Source organism: Phalacrocorax aristotelis, chromosome 7 (genome assembly GCF_949628215.1).
Source record: "Phalacrocorax aristotelis chromosome 7, bGulAri2.1, whole genome shotgun sequence".
NCBI classification, from domain to species: domain Eukaryota; kingdom Metazoa; phylum Chordata; class Aves; order Suliformes; family Phalacrocoracidae; genus Phalacrocorax; species Phalacrocorax aristotelis.
The window spans coordinates 34,916,783-34,940,250 of NC_134282.1; the positions used below are offsets into that span (position 1 = coordinate 34,916,783).

General features: G+C 38.6%; 1 protein-coding gene across 7 annotated transcripts in view; it reads right to left on the reverse strand.

The window, feature by feature from the left end:
* The window catches only part of TMEM266 (transmembrane protein 266), an 87,395-nt gene that overhangs the window by 59,325 nt on the left and 4,602 nt on the right, over positions 1-23,468 (reverse strand). For 3 of the 7 annotated variants that reach the window (XM_075099957.1, XM_075099963.1, XM_075099965.1), the window contains exons 2-4: positions 3,424-3,571; positions 2,172-2,264; positions 996-1,101 (exon numbers count right to left, since the gene is read on the reverse strand). In XM_075099957.1, the coding sequence (XP_074956058.1) occupies positions 996-1,009 (14 nt within the window). In that variant the 5' untranslated portion in view covers positions 1,010-1,101; positions 2,172-2,264; positions 3,424-3,571. Of the gene's footprint in view, positions 1-995; positions 1,102-2,171; positions 2,265-3,423; positions 3,572-13,165; positions 13,383-23,468 lie in introns of those variants that run through there. The other 4 variants (XM_075099958.1, XM_075099960.1, XM_075099961.1 and 1 more) reach the window with 4 other exon arrangements.

Below are 23,468 nucleotides of genomic sequence, written 5' to 3' on the forward strand. Positions count from 1 at the left end.
TTAGAAGAGTTCTTAAATCATATATATTTTAAGTCTAAGGATGTGGGTGAAGGAATTAAAATTCCATATTAAAGAGAAAAATTCTATTGGTCAGAGCCTCACCATTAGACTAACCCTTTCAAACAGAAAATGCTATTCCTAAATTAAAAGGAGATAACTGCTGCCAGCATTACACAAGAAAGTCATTTTTAAAATCAGAAGATGCTGTTATATCTCAAGTATTTGGCAGGGAAAGGCTGCAATTGTGTCATACTATGGCAGAAAGTAGAGGTAAAAGGAAGTACTACTTGAACAACCTAAAGGCTTGTTTTATTTTATCCTTTGTCTAACTAATAATGGAAAGTAATGAGATTCATTTCCAACAGAATTGAATTCTTCTGTAAACAATCTGAAAGCATAAGGCCAGAGGGAGGAGCTAATTTTAGCACGAATTTTCTTTCTTTGATTTTCACCTTTAGTGCCATCCTGTGGACATTTACCTTAACAAGCCCAAGCTGGTTCAGGTCTGCACGGAAGAGCACAGAATGATCCAATCTGCAGTATTATAAAGGAAAAAGGAAACGGGGTGGTGCAGCCTTCCCTCTCCCAACAGTATTTACCTTCTGTATTCTTGGACAGACTAAATGACAGACATTGTCTGATTTGACTGAAAACAAAAAAAAACCCAACAGACTAGTGTTGGCAAACAGCTTTGGGACAGGTTTGGTGGCAGGAAAGAGAAAAGGCAAACAGATCTGAAAATAATATGACATACCAGTTTTCATCCACTGGCTGTTAGTAACACATCAGACATGCTTAGAGCATTCATGTTTTTTCTGCTAATTCATACTCCTTAGACAACTGACCAAATCCTACTACTCCTTCTCAAAATATCAACTTCTCCTTCCAGTAATACTGATAGAACACTCTTGATGTCACAACATCATTCTCCTACAGGTAGCAACTTGTTCTGTTCTGCTGAAAATAAGCTACCACTATTCTCACATAGTACTTACCGAGGATTGGTCATGTTGGAGGATGCAACCAAATCAGCAGTGGTTCCAGTATTTAACGAATTCCAGTTCCTCGGCGCAGAAGTTCTAGCCTTGCAAGATTAGGTCTCTGCGAGAAGCAAAACAAAGTTATCTAAAATGCAATTGAAAGATCTCCAAAGGGCTGCGTTGACATTTGTAGTCATGTTGCAAGTTTCCCTAATTATTTTATTTCCCTCATGATTCCTTTTCAAAGTGGTTTTCTTGCAGGTTAATTCCTCCATATTATGGAAGCTGTAAAGACACCGTGCATTTACTTATATAAAGGGATACCTGCTCACATATATACTTCCATAAGAACACAGGTCCTGCCTTAAACCATTAGATTGTTGAGAAAGATAACCAAGATCAGAGGCAGGGAAGCAGATTTTCAGAGAAAGTTCATGGCTTCAGGAGTGCAAATTCTATTGGAAGCCAATTGTTTAGGTATTTCTGTTTTGTTTGTTTTAAACAATTTAATATACTTTATAGAGATGAGATTAGGTTTGTTAACAGAGTTTGGGGTTTTGTTCTCCATTTTCCAGTTTGAACTGTATTCCTGACTCTGCTACTTTAAGATAGTCTCTTCCAAGAATTAACTCATGTTGTCAAACATTCTAGATGGGCTGTTATCAAGACACAACTTTGATCAACAAAACCCACTAACACATTTGGAAAAGGTGCCACATCTGTTTGTGGCAAAATCTCCATTTGTATTGTACCTGGACCAGTGCATGGGAACCAGAATGGAAGAGGACAAGCCTGTGGGAATGAAACCTACTGTTACATAGGTTTCGGTAGCTGGAAAAGTATAAACGGAAGAATACCATATAGGAAACAAAAATTCTCAGAAAAAGATATCATGAGAGACTTTGTAAAGCTACTGTCAAGATTATATGCTAAATAATTTTTAAAATTAACATAAAAACATACTCATTTTAACTAAACAGAATAGTTATTGGTGTTATTCTCCATAATATTCTAATTTGCCAAAAATATTTCATTATATTAAAAATTGCTTTTTATACTAAACTTTATACTAGAGCCACTTTCAGGCTGAATTGTTAGTATCAGTCAAGTATTTACAGCGGAGACATATGAATGTAGCAACAGTATGACCCTTAACAATCACTTGATACCAAATAATAAAATTGAACTTACATCTCTTGTAGAGTCAGGATTTATTTCATGTCTTGTACCTTATAATAACGTAAAACGTAGTCAATGTATTCTCAAATTTTCCAGATAATGCATCTGGGTATGCAAAAAGAAAGTGTCTACGCTGTGATCACCCTCCTTGGGTAGATAACTCAGCCAAAAGCAACTTAATTATCCATATGAAGCAAAGAAACACGACCAACTTCAAAACAGAAAAATACACATATTCTAGAACAACACACACACTCCATTTATCTATAACCTTGTAATATTTCTAAAGTCAGAGTAAGAAGCGAACTTTTTTCAGATAAACCTTCCCTGATACAGCAGAGACTTGATTCAACATCTATTTGGTATCAGTGGGAATCTCTTCTCTGGCCTTTGTAGTCCTTGAAATATTTTATTTATTATATCCCTAAGGTAGCAAAATACTAAAACATTTGCCTGAAGTTAGGCATATTTAAATCACACACTGAAGGGATTTGGTGAATCTGTCCCCACAGCAGCTTTATGTTATATGCAATTGTTATTTCAGTTTTGTTGTGCTGGTAGGTATATCAACCTTGTTTCGCGATGTCAGCTCCCTAACACCTCATTTTGGATTGACATTTTACAACATTAAAAAAAAAAGTTTAATGCAAAATTTTACCCAAACCAATTGTTCAAATTGTTCTCAGCCTGAGAAAATGGTAAAGGTACTGTGCACCTGTCTTGCGAGACTGAGGAAATTGAGAATCCTGCTACAACTGCATTTGCAGGCCTCAAAAATAAAAGGTAAATGGGGATACAGCTGATTTATGAAATGGGAATAAAACTGAGGGAAACTGGCCTCAGAGGACAGGCAGACAGACGTAGATATGGGAATTCTTAACATGATAAAAAACTCACCATTTATTTAGGAGCCAGCACAGTGTGAATACTTACAACCTTCCTCCCAAAGGGGGTTTAGAAAACAAACCAATGATGAAAAATGTACAGCTAGATTTTTAAAAATTCTTATTTTTTAGATTAATCTCAAGATTTTGAGGGAACTGAAGTTGTAACAGTGGGGCCAGCAACACATAGGATACAAACCTAAAACATTTACCTCTCCAGAATACAGACTCAGTCTCTTTTTTTAAAGCTGGAAATACATTCACATTCATAGAGAATTTTGTTTTAGTAACTCAAACAGATCTGACCAGTGGCAACACCAATAAACCAGACCTGTTCCCTGTTACTGGAGTTGGCAGCTCTACAGATAAAGTTTGCTCACCACCAGGACTGAAGTAGTAATTTGCAGCTGGGCAGCAAGCTCTTCTGATAGCTCCACAGGGAGCAGAGTCCAACTCGCCTTAGCTGAAGGGGTTGTTACCATGACATAAGGCACTCACAAGGGTGAGACGAGTAACGTGGAAAGAGACCTGAAAAGACATAGAGGGAGTCAAGTCTCCAAAGAACTCAGTGGAGCCTTCCTGAGAAGTGGCAAAAAGTGAGTAATTTCTGGTGCAGATGACTAACGCATTAGCTTATTTAATGAATTAAAAAGACAAGTAGTTAATATGTACAATAAGAGGGCAGCACAACTTAAACCTTCAAAATGGATGTAATAGGTTGTGTATATCTATATCCTAAAGGGATTACTATGATTCATGTTTCTTTCTAGGCTTTATGCAAGCAATAGAAATATCTTAACGTATACTGAAATTTTGCAGAGACTTATTATTTTCATCCACTGCACCTCATCTGTTATGTTCAAAAATTCCTTTTAAAAAAAAACCACAACAAACTTCTGTAGCAGCATGAAACACTTCCAACTTCCATAGGAAATGTCTGTGCAAATGAGAGGTGTTTAAAGGCAACAAGGAACAGCAGGGAGATTTCATTCTTCTGCACTTATCTCTTGCTTGCTTTCCTATAGGACATAGTCTAGGCAAACGGCAACGATGTGGCGCTCCTCCCTACCAACAGACAGGCAGGGGGCAGAGGGCAACCTTTAGGTATTGCATCTACCACCCAAGAGTGGAAATTTTTCCATACAGCCCTTTCCACACCTATCCCACTCAGTGCTCGGTAGACAAAAATGCCTCGTCTCTAATGGTCTCATTCGAGGGAATCAATTTCCAGTTCCAGGGTTGGGGTTTGGTTTTTCACTTCTTGGAACTGAGACCAGACAGCACACAGTGCGTGGTAAGTTGCCATATGAGTATGAGCAATGCCCATTTTGTAACAGTTCAGCAATTCTATTTGTTCTGTGCTATAAGTGTTTTCAAGGTGAGATGGCTATAGGAGCACAGTTTCCCAAGTTAAGCTGAATTAATTTAAAAAGGAGGTATGACAGGAAAGTATTGTCCCAAAAAGTTTCTAGTACAAGCTTTGAAGGCATGTAAAAACCAGAAGTATTCACTGGACTAAATGACTAAGATACTGTCTTGTATGTACCAAGAGGACAGTGCATCTGATAGGAAGCATATTTCTGCATCTGATTTTCTGTATAGAAAAGTTTGCAGACTAATAGCCCAACTTAAAACGTGCAGGATCACAGTTCAAATCTCAACAAAGCTGACTCAGCTCTTCACCCTCTGCAATAGGTGAAGGAAGGTGCACCCAGTTCACTGAGCTTTTTCTGAGGCAAGACCTTCAAAGTGCTTACGAAGTGCTGTAGTTGCCTTCCAAGCCCTACAGCTTTCCTCTGTTCTTTACATGGGTATTACACATGCCAGTGTTCCTCAAAGATTTTGCAAGGTATCCTTTGCTTCATTATGATTTTTCACCCCCTCCTCTGTGAAGGCACTGGCAAGCAACTGCTTCACAGTTCATGGGTTATGCTCAGAATCATACAGGTTGAGAAGTGGGGTCATGCGCTACACTTGACCAAAGGTTCATGCTGCTGCCCTTGGCCAGCACACATTCTGCCTTAGTTGTTAATGTTTAGATCAACCATCTATTGTCAGTCACCACACCTTGGCTGTAGCTTGCTAATAAGGAGATAAAGTCCAGCTTAAAAAACACAAAGCATAGAACAGTTTGGAAAGCATGTTAAAGCATAGCTGAGAGATAATAGCGTAGTGAGTAACGGGATAGAGGTTTTTGTTTGTGTATATACTCTAGGGTTAAAAAAAAAATCTGTACTCCACTTGTGCATGAAAGCCATGACTTTTAGTATTGCTTTAAGCAGAGTCTTGCAAAAAAAGCTGCCACTACATAGTGTGCCCAACTGGGGGTAGGCAGGTGATTAAGTTTAACCCTTTTGCAACAAAGTCTCTACTAACTTGCACCCTGTAGCTGAGCTGAAGTCAAGATCACCTGGTTCAGAGCAGTTTGTTGTATTTGCTCATGTTCTGAGGAATGTTACCATGAAGCTGTAAGCTCCTGTACAAAATATAGACACTTAACCGAAACATCTGAGTTTATGTACTTAGAAATAGCTACAGAACCAAATTCTGACATGTTCTTCTAACTAAAGATTATTCTACACAAGCCCCCAACAGCAGTTTAAACACGTGAACAGGCTCACAGTTTGCATTCAAAGTAAATACAACATGCCACACTTTAAGGAAACATTGCTGTTAGCTGCAATGCAGATTTTAGGTATTCTTGTCCAGCTCCCGCTCCTTCCTCTGCCCATACCATAGCCATGTTCCTGCACATGGACAGTTATTTTAAGCTGGACCAGGAGACTGATTTGGCATTTCAATCAACAACAACAAAGTTATTTTTCTTTTCCTGCTCTTCCCACCCTCCCATCCTCCCCACCAAAAAACCCACAAAACACCCCAGGATGGCTTCTGTGATACAGGTCACAGTACAGTTCCAAAAATAGTTATGTCAGCAAAACTGAGGGGGTAGGGCAGTGCACTGTGGGCACAGCCATAGAAATAAACAGCACAGTGGAGAAAGACTTACGATCAGAAATACTCAAAGATGATGTGTTGAGCCCTCCCCATTGTCAATATTCAACTGGAGTAAGCACCCAGCCTGAAAACACTTAACAGACTGGGGAAGGGGTAGAAATGAAAAGGGCTTCTGTGGGTTTTTTTTTTTTTTCCTTCTGTGTCACACTGGAGCTTTTTATTCTGTATCTGGCACACATCACACAACAGGAGATGGAATTTTGTTTAATTCATGCAAAGAAGTTATGTCTTATTTCAGTCTATGAATTAAAATTCTTATACAGTCTGAAACTCAAATGCAAATGATGGCTATTAAGATTCCTACTGGGCAGTCCTGAGAAGGTCATGGAGCTATCCAGACAAACAGAGCTAGAGAAATGGAATAATGTGAAACAGGAGTTGGGGAAACACCTAACCAGACATTACCCTGAAAACTTTCAAAGAGAAAGAGGAAGTGTGATTTAGGGGTAGGCAACATTTAGCTCTTGTGAATTAGACTAGCCAAACTTCTGTGATTAACACCATTGATATCACCCTGAGGATCAGCATGAACATGATGTCATCCCTCATCTCTATTAGTGCAAGTCACATTTCTTAAGGAACTGAAACTAGGCTCTCTGGGGTCACAACCTGGCAATCCTGACAATTGTTTTTATTTCAACCTCTAAGAATTTTAACCAGCTCCACACATATGCATTTAGAAAGTTTTATTGGTCATGTATGTTAAAACTGTTTCCTTCAGAAATCCAGCAACCAGCACTTTTGAAAGGGAAACCCTGAAGATCTCCTGCAGTAGAGGTCCCAGCACTTCCTTGCTTCAGGTTGAACAAACCTGTTTTTCCTTTTTCCCCTATTTGATACATATTATTTTAACACCACAGATTCCCAATTCCATTCATAGCTTTCATATTCCCATGCAGTATCCAGAAAAAGAAAAAGGTTCAAGAGATAGAGCTTTTTATTTCAAGGCAGAAAGGACATTGAGTTTTGCATCTTTTTTTTATGGAGGGATCTACAGTAAAGTTTAAATACATCATATCAAAAAAAGTAAAAGCCTCCATCACAGGAAAGGTATTTAGATCGGAAAAAATCAGGCATTCAGAAATTAGGAAACAGCAGATTTGAACTTGCTCATGCAGCCGTAATTCTATCCCCTTGTGGGATCATCCTGTATGCTGAAATTAAGCAGAACGCTGTTTGTGGAAAAAAAGAGCATGTAATCATGTAAATAAAGACTGCTTCATTATTTGTTAGTATAGCTCATCCTTTCTAGAGAGAAGTTTAGACAGGCCAAAAAAGAGGAAAAAACATCTTGTGCACAACCATAATCATGTCTCCACAAATGCATCATGATCGTTGGTCAAATCTTGAACTTTTCAGTACTGCAGATCTGGAGTACAGGACAAATAACACTAGCTGGAAGAAAGCCTTCAGAGGATGATTAGACCAATACAAACTCCCAGGAGAGCCCAGTCAAGCCCACCCTCTTCCAGAGAGCTTGCAGATGTGCAGCACATGGTACTTCCAGACAGAAAGAAACAGAAGGAACTGCTCTGTTTGGGATGGTTATGAAGAGATTCCATTCTCCTTCCCTCTGCTACCTCTTCACCTAGAAACTGGGGTGAGAGTCTACAAACAGGGTTCTGTGACATACAGACACTCCAGCATGAATATGCTTTCAATGCATAGCGGTGTTACCCTGACAGCTCCTTTGGGCTCTTGTTTAGTTCATGCTACACAATGTGATACTGGCACTGCTGAAAGTCAGTTGTTCTGATACACCACCACCATCTTCCAGAAAAGGCACGTGTCTAGCAGGTACTGTAGCAATCCACGATGTAGCTAGTTCTGAAGATGTCATGAGCAAAGAAAAGGTACTTATCTGAACTGACAGCCTCCTGCTTGCCAAATTTTAACACACTGTGGCAAACAATGGGAGCAATAGGGCATCTCAAAAATCTGGAATAATTGAGTAACTATCAAGGCTATCCAAACAGAAGGCTTGCTCTTAGCTCCTTAATAAAGAGCATGCATTCATTCAGCAAGAAGATTACTCATTTGATCTCTTATTCTGGAGTAACTCTAAGCTTGCCATCTACCTTACTTTTACAAACTGCCCCCATTTAGCTGTAATAAATTGGTGATCCCAACAGTTGTCCTCTATAGCTTCACCATGCAGTTAAAGTGGAAGAAATAGCCCCCTACACTAGAGCCCTTGAGTCTAGAGAACAAACAAAAGAGAGCAATCACATTTAAAAGGTCCCTTTACATATTTGTCTAGTTTTCAAAGTTTGGACCTGCTTAATAAGCAGGGAAGTCACAAAAGCATGCTTGGTGTCACGAGCATTAGGCACAAGGCAGCATCACTTCGACCAGACGTGGCTCCTAGTGAGATGATCTCTCTTTATAGCTGAGCACAAGGACACTAACAGGGACCACGGGCTTGGATAAATAGCTCTGGCAGGATGCTCTGTTGATACTGCTTCTGGGCTCACAGTTGGAAAACTCAGTATTAGTTAGCTTTTTGTAATGTGCCACTGCACATGTTGATAGGAAAAAGCCTGGCATCAACAGCTCCACTGGACTGAAAACATCTGGTTTTTTCCAGTCTGGGAACTAAATGACACTGGGCTCAGCCACCACATGGTTAGAAGATCATTTGGACACATTTTGTAACACAGGCATCCCACCCCAACCTAACAAAGGTTGGGTGTGCCACAAATTCTGGTCTCAAGAAAAAAAAACCAAACCCCTCCAATATCCCTTGGATTAAATATTAAATTTGAAACCCAAACTTGGGTTTATATTTGCTTGGCTAACAACAATTCCATTTCTGTATTTTACATGTTTGGGGATGACACTAACCTAGCTGAGTCATATTAAGCCAAATTATTAGTATTAGAAGCAAATCAAGTACCAATTTAGCTTCAAAGTTTGGTTTGCTTGTGTCTGTCAAGAGTCAGCTCTTGGATTTTGCTTCCAGTTCTCTTTCTTACTCCTGGGAACTGCCCTGAAAAGCCACTAGAGACCTGCAGCCATATCCTTAGTTTTCAAGCCAAGCAAGATAGGTCCAGCCACTCTTTAGAATAGTAAAGAAAATACACATACACTTTTCAACGTACTAGAACGAATGTTTTAGTTCTAAATAGATCCCTGGCATGTATTCTGTGATTAGAGTTGATCACACATACACTTAATTTTTGCAGTCTGCTAATGTTTTTTGAGGTAAAAATACAAGTCCATTTGAATCCAACAGCAAAATTTATTGGGACAGAGCTGGAATTTCAGTCAGGCTTTGAACATTAGCAACAGAGTAACACAAATACTTGAGTCAGCCTGCTTTGAGATGTCCCTCAGTACAATGTGCATCTCAATTCAGGGGGGTGACGCTTTCAATCCTTCTTAGGGGAGACTTAGTCATGTGAAAACACAAGGGTCACCCTGTCTGCCACAAAAATGTTAAAATTCACTACATTTTGATTTCCATCCACAACATCTGCTGCTCATCTTACTTGGAGGTTAACCTTCTAACAAATACAAGCTTGAGTATCTGCCCAGACCCTTAGATTAATGTAACTTGAAGACTGCCTTTCAGCCATTATACTTCAAGCTCAAGACTTTTCCTCAAACTATTAATTCTTATATTCTTTAGAATCCTAGGCCTAACAGATTCAGATTGTAATGCCTTTAGAAAATTTCAGAAGTATTCTCTAATTTTCTAGAGGAGCTAATGTCAACCAAAATACAGAAGATTCACAACACTACAATAAGAATGGGGGAAGTACAGAGGAAACATGATGAGGAATTCTTGGCATTTATTTATTCTCTTGAAGCTGAGGCTTTCAATGCATCTTACCAATTATGGCTCTGTGAGGCCCGTAAATATTATAATCCTATATAAGAAGGAGACTGAAAGAATTGATCTGAAGAACTTCTTTATGTTTCCAATAATCACCAGTACAGAATCAAAACAAACCCAAGCAGACTGGCACTAAATCCAGCCAATCTATTAGATAAGTCAAAACCAGCATCTGGAAGTAAAGATTTTATTATAAGCACCAACTATTCTACAAATATATTTGAGAAATGTCTAGGTTCTGTCATTCTTTATAAGTATTATGGGTAACACCCCAGAGAAAATGTAAAAACTTTATATGAACTTATGGCTTTACTGTGTATCTTAAAAGCAGATATATAATAATTAGCCCACTGATGTGAAATACATTGCTCTTCTTCTCCCAGACAGTGCTATGCTTTGTAGTTCAGCTTTTGGAAACAAGTAGCCCAGCTGTTTTGATTGCAAATTTATGAATAGCTGCAATATATCATCCTGGTGATACATACAGGGTAAACCTCACTCTGCAAGATCAGACAGCTAACAAAATTCTTGAATTCACATCCCGTCTAGTACTTCAGAGGGAACTTATTTCAGACAGTGCACGTGGTCACAACAGCTGTACTGTTTGTGGCTGGGAAAAATCTTTCCTGACCACTGGGACCCTAAAATGCAAGCTTTAATTGCCTTAGCATAGCATACCGATAGTTACTATTTTAATATACAGCTAGTACATTTAACTGTATAACCCTGGCTCCCTCAGCAGGTGATGGGATGCACTTACTACATATTATAGACCAAGTTTCTGACATAAAATACTGATGGTGAGGGACTCAGTCCAAGCTGTAAGCAAGCAGGCCCAGCGCTGACAGTCGTACGTACGATCTGGAGAAAGCAGCCCTCCCAGTGCAGCCACGTCAACTGGCCAGTAATTTCCACATTTAGTAGCCAAGCCTGTACCTTCCCCCCTCACTTTTAATTGAAGACTGGAAGACAATGTCACAGAGGAGACACACGTGGTTAGCGTATGTTTGGAGTCTGCCTAGACTGTCCGCTGCAAACTGCATAGGTAAGAGAACAATTTTTCCCACTGGACCTGGAAACAGGATGGGAAGTGTTTGCTCTTTGTCCTGCACCAAAAAGTAACTACAGTGCCAGGGCTAGCATAATTTCCCTGATCCTACCAAGTATAAAGGGGAAAGAAAAAGCAGAAACTTGAACAATCTCTGCAAAAGTTCATCTAGTTGAAGATGTCCCTGATCACTGCAAGAGTGTTGGACTAGATGACCCTTAAATTTCTCTTCCAACACAAATCATTCTATGATAAGCAGCACAGCAACAAAACTCAGAGAGAGAAGGGACAGGATCATGTTTGACACCTGTTACAGCCAAATCCCAGGATGTGGCCTGGTGAAGAATTCATACAGCAAACAGCCAACACCCCCAAGGTCTGATTCAATATACAACTACAAATTATACGCCTCATGAACAGTTACACTTTTACTTCTACCTCACAGTGTGCATTTAAAGTAGATATTTTTGGGCTTAAGAAAATAGTATGTTCATTTTCAAATCATTTCAGGCACTATCTGTACCTAAATATATGCTTTGGAACTTTGAAGCTTTAGTTTTTCTACTTGGGGAAAAAAAATATTCTAATTTTTTTGGTAGAACTTCAAGTATTAGATTTTCAGATCTTTTTTAGTAGAGGTAATTGATTCATTAGTTATTTTTTATAGAATACAAGACAGATCAGTGAGGTATGCAAAAGGAATAGGTTCTGAAAATGTTGAAGAGTATTTGCTCTGCACAGGCACACAGAATTTATCCTGCAGGATGAGGTTATTTGCTTATTCATATAAATACATATTAGAATGCATTCAGCTACTGGTCATGTAACACACCACAAATGAAAAGCACTAAACTGATCTTTTTCCCCCTTTAAGAATACCTAACTAGCATCCTCATCCCTGTCCTCATTTCTTTTAAACCCTGCAAGAACAGAAAGGACTAATACTCTTGTCACATGAGTAAATGGAAGGTACCACAAGCTACTGAATAAATTCCGAAGAAGAGTGCAGAAACAGCCACCCATGAACTCCCTTTGTTTCAAAGTGGAGAACTGTCAGTTTGTGCTCTTCCATTGATAGCATCAGTATCACAGAGAAACTCAACATTAAATTCTCAATTGCTAAGGGCTCACAAAGTTTACTCTTCAATAGAAAGTTAATCTTACTATGACTTAACACTGAGCAGAGAACCAGTTGTAGCTGTGGCACACTAATTCAGGACTATTGCTAACATCCTAAGAAATCCATGTTGCAAAGCAATGAGAATGGTACTCTTGGATTTAGATTTAAAATCTACTTCTGTAGTCCCTCACAGGCTTCTGTAATGCACTTTGAATCAGGGCCTTAAAGACACACGGTAAAACTGAGCACCATCACAGCTGACCATGCTAATCAATTAAGAGCCCAGCAGAACATTAGTGAGAGGCACTGAGCAATAAGAACAATATTTCAATATGTTAGAGGCAGATAAAATTCATGCTGCTGTTCAAAGGAAGTGTTAACACTGTGATGCTGCTTCAGCTGTTTGGACTTTGGTGCCTGCATGCCACTTTAGGTGTCCAACTGCTTTCATAAGACTAAACCATGACTTCCTGAACCACAGTTCTCCCTTCAAAGAAGGGGAGTACAGGGGTGGAAAGAGTACTTCCCTGCCTTGGACAAGCTGTAATCATAAACTTGAAGACAGCACAGTGATAAGATACAATGATAAGGGAAATCAACCGATGAATCTATCAAAAATGCAGAGGACCCTCACCTTGGAGCTGGTCTTCCTGAAGTGGCCCCAAGAACCCCAGAGGTGCTGCAGAGCACAGTGAGGCTTCTGCTGTCACTGACAACACAGCAAGGAAGTACAGGAGACATTGCATGGATAGGGACCTGGGTTCAGCTTCTCTGGCAATTCCAAAAGTAAGTTTTTCAGGAATTGTTCTACTCAATACTTAGCAAATCATATCAAAATGGGAAGAAACAAATAGCATATAAAATACATGTAGTTTCAACTAAAAGTAACATATGTTAATTCCTAGGCCGCTCTTTAAATATAAAGCCGTAGTTATTTATTTACAGATTTAAAAAACTTGGGGAGATGAACTGATTGAGAAAAGTTATTTAAAATGCCTGGCACTAACTCTGATTCAGAAAACAGTTGCTTTTGCCTGTGTATTAAACTATAACAAATATTTATTAAAGCAGATACAGTAACTTTCTGTGAACACTTACCTCACACATGACCATGTCTGCTAGAGAAATGTAGTATAATGGACAAGTTTATGCAACAGACTGCTACCATGGAGTTCAGTCCAGGGAGTATGCAAAGGCAGATGTATTTGAAAAAGCTTTGTTTGGTCACTATTTTATTTAAAACAGAAGATCATGAAGAAAACAGGACAACGCAACCACAGCGGCCCACAGAAAAATGTTGTTTTTCAGCGTTCTGTGCTGTTGCTCCTAAGCATCGACCAGAGCAATAACCAAATGCAAAGTCCAGGACCACATAGCAAACAGGTGCCAGGGTCTGGATTTGAACTCATGTTTCTGACTTTTGGTCTGTCACTCAGTTGGGGAAAAATGCCATTTCCCAATAGAAAAAAGCCTCCAGTATTATAAGTGTAAGTTGTAGGGGTTTTTTTACACACACATAAGATCTTCCAAAAATATTAACTTTGTTTTCATGTCTTGTTTGAATCAGAAATACAAAAGACTGCAAAATTAATACAAATTTTCCAATAGAACAAGAATAGCAGCAAGGAATTAAGATTATACTGGCCTCAGGTCAGAGATTTACTGCACCTGACACTAAAAACAAGCAGTAGAAATGAGAAGCTGCTTGCTGCCAAGACCAGTAAGGGGTTTAAAGAGGCAATACTTTGTGATCATTCATTTCTCATCTTCATAGCTCCAAAACACCGTTCCTTAATAAAACTGTTATTCTCTTGTGTTATCCTTCTCACTCTCAATATACTGATTTCAAACATTTTGGACCACTGGCAGTTCATGACCTGTTGAGTTTACATTTGAAAAATGCAGGCTAGAAAGCAGTTAGATAGTACCAAGCACCTCTTCTCAGGGGAGCGGTCAAAGGCATCCACTGCAAATTTCACTGCAAGATTGAGATGGGAAAGGTACCAAGATGACAGTCAGAATTCTATAGCTTAAGGTCCTAGAAATGAACAGTCTTTCAGGGCAAGAAAAATTGGCCCGTACTTTTATTATTCACATGCTAGAGACACATCAGGTAATTTAGAAGGTTTTTTAAAGTGACATAAACCCTGCTCCAAAGTACTTAATCTAATTTGAGACAATGTTTGCAGTAATAGGATCACACAGGTTTGAACAAGTATATACTAAATAGCTTATAAATATAGGTTGGTTTAACAGACATATCCTACTTATTATGATACTGAAGATAGGAATTTTTAGGAATAACTAAAGGATGGATAGTATGAGAAACAGGGAATGCTTCAGGACAGGATAACTTCTGGTTTGCATCAAAGATGAACAGTTTTTGAAAAAATAACTCACTTAAGTAGTAATTTTTTTTAATGCACATTACCCCTCTTTAACAGCTGGTAATACAGAAACACTCTTCTACTAAGCACAGAACAGACATGCATCCAGAATACTCAGTAGTGTTAGGCAGCATCCAAAGGCTGGGAAACTAATCTGCCAAGTACAGGCAGGCCAAAATACAGTGCACCCTCATCCAAGAGCAGAGGGCTTCTAACTCCTTCAGTACTAAGAGAATGAGTTTAGGTCAGTTCAGACAGCTGTACACTTTTAAAGCATCTTACCTCTAACTTGTGTACTGCTGCAGATGGCAGCACACATTTATAGGGCAGAACTAATTTCTCCTACTTTCAGCAAGAACATGCCCCATTTCAAAAGTTCCAAGGAATACCCATGCTATAGCATGATACATAATCATAGCACACATCAAGCTTTCACCCATATAAGGGGTCAACCCATTAATTTTTCATTAAATTACTATGCCTCCCTTTGTTCTTGTAAAAAAAAAACCAAGATGGTAAACCATGAGCCATAAAAATTAAAACCACACATTTTTCCCCTCTTTGCTTCTATAGGAAATGGCTTACTGAAAGAAAAGATTGCTTTACTGTGTCCAGGCCAATAGTTTTCCTCTTCGGATTAGAGAGGAGGATTATACCAGCTCATGCTGAGCTAGCACAGCTGCAGCTGGACTTTGATACTAGTTGCCAGGCTGCCTAGTTTAAAGCTAACTCGGGTATAGCTGTACAAACTGCAGTCTGCAATGCAGCAGCAAATTAGCTATTTAACTCACACCAAAATCCTTTTTCCCTACGTACTGAAAAACAGCAGCTGACAAACTATGGATTTGGCATTCTTTCACATGCAATAAGATTTGCTGCAAGTATCTAAAAATATACTTCATGGCTGACAACCCAAGGAACTGATCAATGAAAGTTCAAGAGGTACATTTTACAGTCCAGATGTTCCCAAACTATGCTCCATCGACAACTTAGAGATGACTGGTCACATTATGCTGACTTTTCCTCCCTTTGCTGTACCAGTTTAAGTCCAAAAGATGAAAAGTACATCTTCAATTCTTAAAATATTTGTCCTTACACATTCTCTCATTTTGCTACCGTTAGCATAAAAACATCACAGCAAATCAATGGGATGGGAGGCTGCACCAGAGACAACTTGGTATAAAGGATGAATCAAACTAACTTCTACAGCAGGATGACTTTAATGGGAACTCTGAAGGCATGAAAATTACAGGATCCACATATGCATACATACACACTAGATAACGACAAAAATTCCACAAGGCTAACACACTTTTCCTAACCTCACCTACACACTTTAAGAGTGGATATGGTGTCAAAACTTACGCAAAACCAGGCAAAAGCAAGAGATAGTACTTGCTTATTTAAGAAAAGAACTGGCAGAATCTTCTAGGCAGATGGATTGCAACAGTGAACAGTGTTACTAGATATTAATTTATGAAATACTCATGCCTGAAAGGTTTCCTCCAACACTTTAGTTATAAATTATTATAAAAATGCAAAACTATACCTTGGGAAAAGATAAGGACTAGTTTAGACATACATTTACACATGCATTAAAACAAACACAAAACTACCTCAATATAGACCAAAAAATCTGAACACAACACTGTCATACCCCTTGTATAGGGGATACATATACTCTAGCTATGGACATACCCGTATCTTCATCAGTCTTTTGATGTGGATGTTTAATTAGCCATTAGCATGACACACACCACCATGACAGGCAAGAAAGGGAGCAGCTAGGTCCAGCACGTAAATTCAGTAGCTGTTGCTACATGTATCTCCTTGCTCAAATTGCAAGAACCTTTATTGCTTAGTCCTTTGGTGGTCAAAGGAAGAGAATTCATAGCCTGATATGGAGAGAGTCATTAGAAATTAAGTACCATGTAGCTTCATCACCCATAGCAGAGAAGTGAAAAATCAGATCATGTATGGCACCTTGATATATAATTTTTCATTTTGATCTTTGCTTGCAAGTCTTTTCTTTCTCCTTCCCTTGCAAAAGCACATACTTCTCACAGGAGCGCACGTCTCTAAGCATCCACAGAGCAGCTTCTGAGGCGGTTTTGCTGCATTTCCCAGAAAGCAGCCTTAGTTTTGCCAAGTCAGAAGAATCACCAATCCATCATCTTTGCTACATGTTATATAGCACAGAGGACTAAAGCAACTTTCAAATGTTCAGTGGTTTTCCTTGGAAGAGTATTCTGCCACTTCAGCCTGCTCCATCTTTCTTCCCATAAATAGGAGAACTTTTGCCCTTGGTTTCAAGTCTCTGCTCCAGTCACAGGGCTGCTTGATGGTAGCAGAACATGCATTACATTCTGGGTTTTTTTTTTTTTCAATCCTAAATAATCCAAACTAACTCCCTGCCCTTACTAACACACTGGTATGCATTTGGATTTTTCCTTGAACACCAACAATTCAAACTCTTGCCCATCATTTCACTTCATTTTCAAGTAACCATTTTTAATGTAAGCCACAGCATTCTGTCTGCGTACTTAATTTCTGAAGAGAACAAGAATTTGTTTTCACCTAGAGGTTCACATCTTCACAGCACAGGTCAACAGCTTCATGCACAGACCACTACACCAGTATTTCCGACAATATTCTGCTATCAGGTTCCTTTACAGATGTGCTAGCAAATCAGCCCAACTTGTAACTATTGCTGAGGCAAAATATGGGGTCCGGTGAGAAGTTGGGAAGTGATCCGAGTTCGCAATCAGTTGTTTGAAGGGTTCCCGAGATCATGGATACTGCCTTCTTTGTCCCTATTTTTCACATGTCTTTTGGTAGCTATATACAGCAAGACAGATTCCTTTATGTATGATAAATGCTACAATCACTGCCATCTCCTTAGGGAAGGCAAAGAGTGCTGATTACAGCTCAAATGAGTATATAGCTCATACTGAAAACACAACTTCCTTACTGCAAGGCAGACTGATCTTCTGCAGGCTAAACAGTCACATATATAGAACACGTGTTTTGATTAACTGAGTACACTGTACTTGATACAATAAAACCATTACTTTGAGTGGTTTTGATCACTTTTGTGGTCCTTTAAGGCAGCAGTTTTATTACCTTATTGCTTCTCTTTTAAACTCCAGCTTGGGAAAAGAAAATAAGATGCTTGTCTTAAGCAGGATGAAATTTAGAGGAGAAAGGCCTGTTCATCATCATCTGTTCTCCAGCCCTTCTAAAACAGAGTACTGAAGCAAGTGGGGATTTTACCAAGCTGATAGTTACCTCCAAGCATGAGTTTACGTAAGTAAGTGCCCAGAGGAACCTTCAAACTTACCTTAGATCATATTCTGACATACTTAGAAAAATTATCAGCTATTGACACTGCAGTCAATTTCCTATACCACCTTGGGATCTTAAAGCATTAAAGAGCCTAAGCAATTATTCATAAGGTAGAAATACTTGTTATTCTATAGGTAAGTAAAATAAGATACAGGGTGTGACAGAGAAAGACATGCCTTTCTTTTGTGACTTCTACTTGCATGTGTTAATCATACTTCTTCACTATTTACTTCCTTTCTGCCCTCAAGCAGTTTGGGAAGTTTCTAAACTGTTTTGTTCTTCAAGGCATTTGGTTTTTTAATACAGTCTGTATGGTCCTAAGTGTTGCTGCAAATACCCACAAAAAATTAAATTCAATAAACAAAAAAATCTCAGAGACTTGCAGAACTGCTGGTAGCATAGTGTAAGCAGAAGTGTAAAGACTCTTCTACCAAGCATGTCACTGTTGCAGAAGTTTTCACTGAACTCTGTTCTATTTAGTTCCTACATCAACTGAATAACAGATGATTTAAAACACAAATATTCCATATCATATACTTCAAACCTAGGCTCTGAATGCAAACAGTGCCATTATCTGCTTAACAAAGACCAATTATTCTATGAATAATCAAGCTACTGTGCAAGTTCTGAATGCCTATAATGTTATTTGATAATATGGTGTCTTCTGACCTAGACAGAGCTGCCTACAGCATATGATTAAAGGTTTCAGATGCATTATGTTCTTCTCCTGCCAAATGTTGTTCATGCAGTATGCTTTATATACCCAGTGAAACTAATAGAAAAACAGTCTATTTCAGACTGAAGTGCTTTGTTAAGCCTTTTAAACAAAAGCAATGTACAGCCTCAAGTTCAGATGTCCTTCTATGGAAGGAAAGTACCACCACCACCTGTTTTTCCTGTGATACCAAATTCTCTATTTTATAACTTAATATTTTGAACACTGGCCTTCCCTTTTTCTGTCTTCATTGTATGATAAAACACTCTGCATTGCTTTATGATAATTATTTCATTATATTAGACATTACCTGGAGAGAACGCTGCTGTCCCACACAGCCATCAACAAAAAGTGAGCATGTTTTAAAGTGTTTTTTAAAGCCTGTGTAATACACAGGCACTAGGGCATGAAGTCCTACCTCTCATGACAAAATGAACTGTGCAAGCCTGTATTTCCTAGTCAATTTGTCCCATGCACCTTAATCCTTATTTGAAGGTGAAGCAGAAGAAAGCTCACTTCACATATTCACTCAGTCTACAAAGTCTCTCCAGCAAGGCAGTCTGCAAAAGTGCTAGTTAACAGTGGGTTTACATGCAGATGTGGACCATTTCTCACTAGATTATATACTTACTTCATTTAACCCAGCAACTATCAATCAGATACAAGCTGATGCCAGTCACCTAGTCACTCTGAGAACTGGTTGCATTTCCAAATATGTCAAATAACCAATTAGTCTGTTTGCTAGTTGCTATATCAGTGCTTCCGTATTCTGGCCTTTGCAGACTACCAACTACTTTGACTGCAGTCCTTCCACCCCAAAAAGGGAAATAATCTTAGACTGAAAGAAGTTCTTCAAAAGCAACAAGCCTGCCTAACCTTCAGACTGAAACAGGGCTTCAGATTGGGAAGAACATCTAGCTACTAAAGGAAAAAGGACCAAGTTTCTTTCCATAGCTCCCAAATTTCAGAATAGCACAATGGAATTGCTGATGAGCATTTTTAATCAAAAGAGAGATAATTAAAAACCACACCCTTACAACTGGACAGTAAGTACCTTAGTTTACAAAGGGTTGTAAGAGTCCCTGAGCTCCTTTTCCCCTGGGTGTTGAGGGAATCCTTTGCCTGGCACTCCTCTGAAGTGCTGGAAAGGCCTGAATACCTTAATTTACACATCCAAACTCCTCTACTTTCTGCAGGATATGAAGCCTGGGTAATAGCCTAAAAGCAGCGCTTCAGAGTAGCTGTTATAGTCTCTTGCTTAGCTAGAACCATATTATTTTACCTGCACAACAATTACTTTTTCTACAGCAGAATAATGTATACAAGAACATAGTCAGTATCTTTAGTTTAAAGATCTTTAAGATCTTTAAATAAATCTAAGCTTTTCCTAACATTAGTCTCAAGAGTCATTATAGTGACCAGTTCCTGACTTTAAAACCATAGAGAAACCACCTTATCAGTTATTTCTGTGTCACAAGGAACAGACTACTAAAGGAATTCTTCCTCATTTTGACATTAGAAAACAATAGTGGGGAGCCAAGTTTGGCAAAGATATCCATGAATCTGAGCATGTTGCTGTTACATCCATCACAGATTTATCCTTCAACAGAGTCCTGATTATTTAAATAATATATTTCTAAATAGTTCAATGCAAGTCATACAACACTGTGCACTTAAAAAAAAGAATTAGCTCCATCCAAAATACTGCAAGATGCAGCTCAGCAGTGATTTAACATATGTTACCATTCAGTTTTAGACAGCAGAGTTGGCTGTCCTCAGTGATACCACTACTACAGATACTCAGCTATAGATCACCAATAGATAGCCCACAGCTGTCATGAGACTGTAATAGAAGCCATTAAATATTTCCTTCTCCCAAAACCTACTCAGTATTCCCACTGTCAGCCTGGTTTCACAGCTGTGTACTGAGGGCTGGATTTCCATATTAAAATACTTAGAAGATATACTAATGCACAGAATACCTGTTCAAAACCAGTTCATTGAGAGTAAGTATCAAACTCAGGTTTTCTTAGAAAACTTAAAATTAACTTCTCATTGCCTGTTTCAGTACAGGACAAAAGCTTTCTAGAAAGTTTTCTAGTCTTTTAAATTGACTTCTGCAGGAAAAGGGAAAAAGTCCCAAGGCTGTTTTAAAAACTTGACTGCACTACTGTTCAAAACAAAAACTTTAAAGAATGTAGTGAACAAACCCTAGCCACTCTCCTCCCCAATGCCAAAACTATTCTTACCAGTCCACACTTTCATATCACAGCAGGTTCACTGCAGCACTGTCCTACATAATAAATCTGCATGTAACAATCAACAGTGAGGAATCCTGATCTAAACAGCAAGAAAGATTGTTTCAGATAAATGACTTGCTTCTGACTCTCCCACTTACTTTCTGGTTTTATAACCATCTCTTACAGTTTAAAAAAAATACAGGATTTTCCATATGGCTATGTGAAAAATAAACTATTGACTGATGAAGCAGAGAGTGTACGGAAGTTAGCTGTCATACACAGAATATAACTCAATCTAAAAATCAGTTTTTGGAGGTACTCTTATCTGCAGGTAAGATCTCAGAATATTATAGTATAAATCGTTTACACTATAATTTTTTTCAGTGGTACTCCTTTAGATAACTAAAAGAAAGTTAGGTTATTACCATTTCATCATTAGTAATGTGAAATCTGATGACAACAAAAATGTATACATACTTATGCTGCCAAAGGCAATAGGACTTTTCTTTGCCAGTGTAGATCCTTGATACGTAGATAAACAGAAGCGTCTGGATATACCCAAAAGGCACAAGTAGTAAATTAACAAAGATTCTTAGAAGTGTCACAGTTAATCACTTCAGAAAAGAAACTGCTACTGAACAACGAGTTTAGTATCTGCTATGCATTTAAGAGACTATGTTACAAGCTTATGCTAGGATGCAAAAACATCAACAGAATTTTTAATGACATATATAGAGTACTAGCTATATAATTAAGGTTTTCCTAATCATCTATCACCATTCACAATATTGTCATTAAATTGCATTTAGATTGCAAATCCTCTGGGACAGGACTTTTCTTGTATCCATACTCAAACAGCACAATGAGGGTCCCAGGCTTTTTTGCTTCAAATACTAGCATAGTACAAGTATTTTTTCAAATGTAGGAGAAGATTGAAAATATTCAGAAAGCACCCTTTGTGTTTGCTCTCTGTGCTTAATTCCCATTTACAGTTCAGAATAAACACTTCAGCTGTCATTCTATTAACAGTTTTACCTACATAAGAAATTCAAGATGGGGCCAAATTTGCCTGCATAATGATTTCACAGTAAGTGGCAACCAGATGGACAGCACACTGCCATATGCTCCCCTTTGCTGAAAGGTGGAAAAGTGAGCAAATATGAATCAGAAAAAAGGAAGAAGAGTGGGGAGACAAATATCTCTGCAGTATGCCCATTAATTCATGCACATACACTTTCCTACCAGAAGCAAATGCGAGCTTCTCTGTTCCTTGTACCTTAGGATCTGAATTGCAGGGAAGCAAAGGCAATGATTAGGGGGCAGCAAGGGAACAGCTATTGTCTCCCGCAGAATCCTTGCTAGGCAGATACATATATATCTGTGCTGCATCCAACAGTACTGCATTCCAAAGACGATCCATTGTACAAGCATGGGGAAAAGAACCAGCATCACCATGGCCCTAATAAAGTGAAGGGAAGGGAACGAAGACATCACTTCACAGGGTCAGCCTCTCTGGAAGCTGACACTTTCCAATGTGGCACTATGAGCTCAGAGGCTCAGAAGCTGTGCCTGCTTTTCAGCCTCCTCTGAATTTCTTTTTGCCCAGAGATAAAATGTGTCAAAAACTTTTAAGTAAACCTTGATGCTACTCAAGCTGTGCATTGCTCTTTCAGTTGGAACAGACTATCTGGCCATATTAGAATGTCTCCAAGGAGTACCTGCCCTTTTGAGCTAGTCCTAAAAATAACACCTTTCAAAGTTGAACATATCTATTTAATTACACTACTGCTCCCTGCTCAGAAAGTCCTTCTTAAGACCAAACAGGGCAGGGGTGGGGGGTGAAAGAACATTTGAATTTCTGGAGGTGGCAGCTGGTAACAGAAGAACAACAGTAAATATGTACAAGAAAAATCTTTTGAGGTTGCTTTTTTTTTTTGAGACACTTGGGCAAGTTAACATGTGAACTTTGACCCATATCTCACTTTCCTGTTTAAAAGTTGCTTTCAAAGCTCCCTAATTTTATCATTCTGGATAAGAATGTAATTATTTACTAGATGTGGGTTGCAAAATCGAGGCAGCTATTATATACAGAGAAAAATAATGGACTGCTTGCTAGCTGAGACACACCACATGCCTCATGTTTACATCCTATATATTTGTTAACTTAATTATTACAGACAGGAGCTCTGTAGCTCACTTTAGCAACAGCTTTCTTTAAATTTGTACCATTGGCTAAATCGACTGGTAGTCCAAATGGTATACTTTTCTATAAGAAATTATTTATAGACTTGAACAAAAGTATTTAAGGCAAAATACTAAAATAATTCAACAGCAAAAGGCTCACCAACTTCAGTAAAATTTCTATTTTGCTATTTTTATATATGAATTTTCATTTTCTATTAGTGGAAAAAACTAGTAGGCACACTTAAATACCAGACACATAACACTTTCCACTACAAAGACTTCTGCAACTTTTCTGAGAAGCTCTGACACTTGCGTTGTTTGCAGGTAGCCTTTGAAGTTCCCTGGAATAGCAGAGGTGCTTTGTCTCATGGCAATCATTCAAGTTAAAATGAACTGTTTTCCTATGCCTGCTTGCTTTTTTATATCAAGTATTTGGTAGCCTAAAAAAAAAAAAATCAAACAGACATGAGCTCCATGTACACAATGGCTGGGCAGCTTACACCTCTGACAGAACAGTGGCAGACAGCATG